The sequence below is a fragment of the Hyperolius riggenbachi genome, chromosome 9, assembly GCF_040937935.1.
Source record: "Hyperolius riggenbachi isolate aHypRig1 chromosome 9, aHypRig1.pri, whole genome shotgun sequence".
NCBI lineage: Eukaryota > Metazoa > Chordata > Amphibia > Anura > Hyperoliidae > Hyperolius > Hyperolius riggenbachi.
The window spans coordinates 139,483,125-139,487,311 of record NC_090654.1 but is presented as its reverse complement, the minus strand read 5'-3'; the positions used below and the strand labels follow the sequence as shown (position 1 = coordinate 139,487,311).

The 4,187-nt window shown below is 44.5% G+C and overlaps 1 protein-coding gene across 1 annotated transcript in view; it reads left to right on the top strand.

Moving 5' to 3' along the window:
• The window catches only part of IQGAP3 (IQ motif containing GTPase activating protein 3), a 186,238-nt gene that overhangs the window by 163,067 nt on the left and 18,984 nt on the right, over window positions 1–4,187 (top strand). Inside the window, 1 exon segment of the mRNA XM_068253575.1 lies at window positions 1,228–1,394. Within this exon segment, the coding sequence (XP_068109676.1) occupies window positions 1,228–1,394 (167 nt within the window).

Sequence of the window (4,187 nt, the reverse complement as noted above, 5' to 3'; positions counted from 1 at the left end):
CAAGGGTTTTTCCCCTAAGTATTAAGTCTTTTATTGTTAGAGGGTTCAAAAACTTATTTCACCCAATGAAATGCAAATCAGTTGCTATCTTTTATTTAAGGTTATTTTTTCGATTGTCCTTTTGATGTGCTATCTGCCACTGTTAAAATAAACCTACCATTGAAATGATACTGTTCTGAGACTTTTCATTTCTTTGTCATTGGACAAACTTACAAAATCAGTGAGGGGTCAAATAATTATTTCCCCCACTGTACATAACACATGTATTGCACTGCCTACGTCTTGTTTTAGTGACTTTTCTACAGTAAAAGAGCAAATCCTTCTTAGCATTTCCCATTTTAAGTAGGGCTATATTGAAGCTAATCCTGATGTAATTTCCTCCCTTACGCTCCCCTGCCTGATTTGCCCACCCTTCACTATAGAAAGTGCATTGTCTCAGCATGGGAAACATTGGCCAATCAGAGAGGAACAGAGGTGTGGGAGGGGAAAAAAGGAGGGAAATAGGCTTCAGTCAATCAGGCTGCATCAGTTAGGTCTGAGGGGAAGTAGAGAAGCAAAATGAGACAACCCAGCATGCTCTGCAACTTACTTTTTGTGTACCAAATAAGAGTCAGGTAAACTGGGGAATGATTATTTATCAACAAGAAAAGTAATAGGGATTTTAACTTTTGGATTGCCTGGTTAGCATCCTTATTACTTGTTTACCAGATAAAAATAAAGAATGGATAGTTGATTTTATGCTTGACAGTTACACTTTAAGCTCTTTAGACATGCATTTATTCAGATATTCAAACCTTGGCATTGTGAACATTTGGTATTCCTGATCATATCGGAAAAACAATTGAAACATTAAGTACTCCATAGTTATACAGACCATAAGGAACTTGAATTACAGCTTTATATAAGGGCCTCCTTCACATAAATAGACAGTTCAGATCACAAGAAGCAATTTACATCATATAATTTGCCTAAATAAAGTTTGATCAATTTCTTCCCTCCCTCTTGTGGAGCCTCTGAGAAAGTGGCGTAAGTCATGAAACATGCGTCAGCCCATCGGCAACATAAAATTGGGTTTGCTGACCAGTCAAGGTTATAACTAACACGGAGTTTTGAACATTAGTGTATATTCCTTTAGTACACACTGCCTGCTTCTTGTGTCATATTAAAATAAGCAAACTGTAGAGCTAAGAAAACCATAACTAGTTTTGTCTGGAACTTTTAACTCAGGACATTCGGAACCAGAGGAGGTATCGGCGGCACAGAAAAGCCGAGCTGGTGAAACTGCGTGAAACTATGCAGAGACTGCAATGCAAGTCAGCCTTCTATGAAGAACAGATAGACTTCTACAACCAGTACATCAAGACATGCTTGGATAACCTCGCCATCAACAACAAGTATGTCCAATGGCTACTGGCCACTCATGGCAGCGAGAACAAGAAGTGTCTGCTTATAAAGAGATTGAGGAGAGTTTTTAAGACTTAAAATTAGGTGAAACTCAAATGTCACGTATGACTTAAAGTATTAAACACAGCATAAATTAATAGGAAAAGAGATATAAATGGTTTTGAAGTTGCTGAAAGGGTTTATTATTATTATTATTTATTGTATTTATAAAGCGCCAACATCTTACGCAGCGCTGCACAATAGATAAATGGGTTAACATACAGGTAGAACATACGGAAACTCACAACAAAACAAGATCATGCAAATGATTTGATAACAATACAGTATCATAGGTCAAAATAGAGACTGTTCGAGTCTACAAGAGGGGTGGTTGCGAGTAAGATTGCATAATCAAGCTGGATACGTTAGGGAGGAGGGCCCTGCCGGAGGCTTACAATCTAAAGGGTGGGGTGGAGACAATAGGTGCGTCTTTTGAGAGGGGGTCTAACAGAACATATTATGGTGCTGGTGTAGGGGGGTATGCGAGCGTGAAGAGGTGAGTCTTGAGAGCTTGTTTGAAGGAATTAAAGGTGGGGGCGAGTCTGACGGCTGGTGGGAGAGAGTTCCAGAGAGTAGGGGCGGCCCTGGTGAAGTCCTGCAATCGTGCGTGTGACTGAGTTATGCGTGGTGCGACTAGGCGCAGGTCATTGGAGGATCGGAGGGGGCGGGCTGGTATGTGCCTGTGGACCAGATCAGATATGTAGGTTGGGCAGGTCTTGTGCACTGATTTGTAGGCAAAGCACAGGATTTTGAAATTGATCCTAAAGCTGATGGGGAGCCAGTGTAGTGCTTTACAGAGCGGAGTTGTAGAGGCGCTGCGGTGAGAAGAATGTATCAGTCTGGCTGCCGCATTCATTACCAATTTAAGTGGGTCAGTACGGTTAGAGGGGAGGCCAGATAAAAGAAAATTGCAGTAGTCTAGGCGGGAGATGACAAGGGCGTGGATAAGGAGTTTAGTGGTGTCAGGGGACAGGTAGGAGCGGATCTTGGAGATGTTGCGGAGGTGGAAGTTGCAGGATCTGGCAATACCTTGGATGTGGGCGGTAAAGGAAAGTTTAGAGTCCAGAGTAACGCCTAGACAGCGGGCTTGGGAGGTAGGGTGGATTATAGTATTTTCAATAGTGACGTGCAGATCTGGGAGGGGTGCAGCTGTGCGGGGTGGGAATATTAGAAGCTCAGTCTTGTCCAAATTAAGCTTCAGGTACCTGGCAGCCATCCAGGAGGAAATGGATGTGAGGCAGGCAGAGACTTTGTCCATGGTAGAGGAGGAGAGGTCTGGGGTGTGGAGATATATCTGGGTGTCGTCGGCATACAGGTGGTAATTGAAGCCCATGGAGGAGATGATTTTGCCAATTGAGGCAGTATAGAGTGAGAACAGTAGGGGTCCTAGGACGGAACCTTGAGGAACACCAACTGAGAGGGGTGTAGGAGTGGATGAGGAGCCATTGAAAAATGTTGTAAAGGAGAGGTAGGAGGAGATCCAGGCTAAGGCTAGGTCCTGAATGCCCATTAGCTGCAGGGAGTGGAGGAGGAGGGAGTGGTCGACAGTGTCAAATGCCGAGGAGAGGTCCAGGAGGAGCAGGATGGAGTATTTACCTTCGGCTTTGGCAAGGGCGAGGTCATTTACCACTTTGGTGAGGGCGGTTTCTGTAGAATGGGCTGTGCGAAAACCAGATTGCAGGGGATCGAGAAGGGAGTTGGAGTTAAGGAAGTTGGTCAGGCGTTGGTGGGCCAGGCGTTCAAGAATTTTTGAGGCAAAAGGGAGGAGAGAGATTGGGCGGTAGTTGGATGGCAGAGCAGGGTCAAGTGAAGATTTCTTTAGTAGGGGAAGCACAGTGGCCTGTTTGAATACGGAGGGGAAGATGCCGGTGGAGAAGGAGAGGTTGAACAGATGGGTGAGGACAGGGGCCAGATCAAAAAAATGTGGGCGCAGAGAATCAGATGGGACCGGATCTAGGGGGCAGGAAGTGGCAGGTGAAGTTGCCAGCAGCTGGTTGACTTCCTCCACCGTGACAGGATTGAAGGAGGTAAGGGAGGAGAAAGAGGAAGGAGTCGGATGTGGTGGGGAGGCGGGGGCGATAGAGTGGAGGAGAGAAATATCCCTCCGGATGGTTGTAATTTTGTTGATAAAGTAATTTGATAGGTCAGTGGCTTTGGGGGGGGAGGTGTGGGGTTAAGTAGGGCATTGAAGGTGGCAAAAAGACGACGTGGGTTGGAGGCTTGGGTAGCGATCAAGTGAGTGAAGTATATCTGTTTACTATCAGCGAGGGCAGCATGGTACGTCTGCAACTTAGTCTTGTATCCCAGGAAATCATTGTTGTTGCGGGATTTCTCAAGCCTCTACTTAATTTATAAGCTAATTGGTAAGAGTGCTATTGAATTGTGTTTAGCTATAATGAGCTGTGTAAACAATGCAGAAAATGTGCTTTTACCACGAGAAGAGAGAACTTTCATTTTCTTTCTCTTTTACTCTTTGTTTTCTCATTACTTAATTATATATTTGTCCTGCAACCAGCAATCTTATCAATTAGCTACAGTGGAATATAAAGGGAACCGGACACTGTTCAGACACATTGTTAACCTTTAGGTTAGCAACACATTCTGTTACTATGCGGAGGGGAGGAGGACTGCCGGGGCGGTACATGAGTGACATCACATTGTGGGCAGGTTGAGTGGAGAGAACAATGCTCTTGGCCGAACAAGGTCAGGTCTGACTACAATACTTTTTGAATGTAGAAATCTTG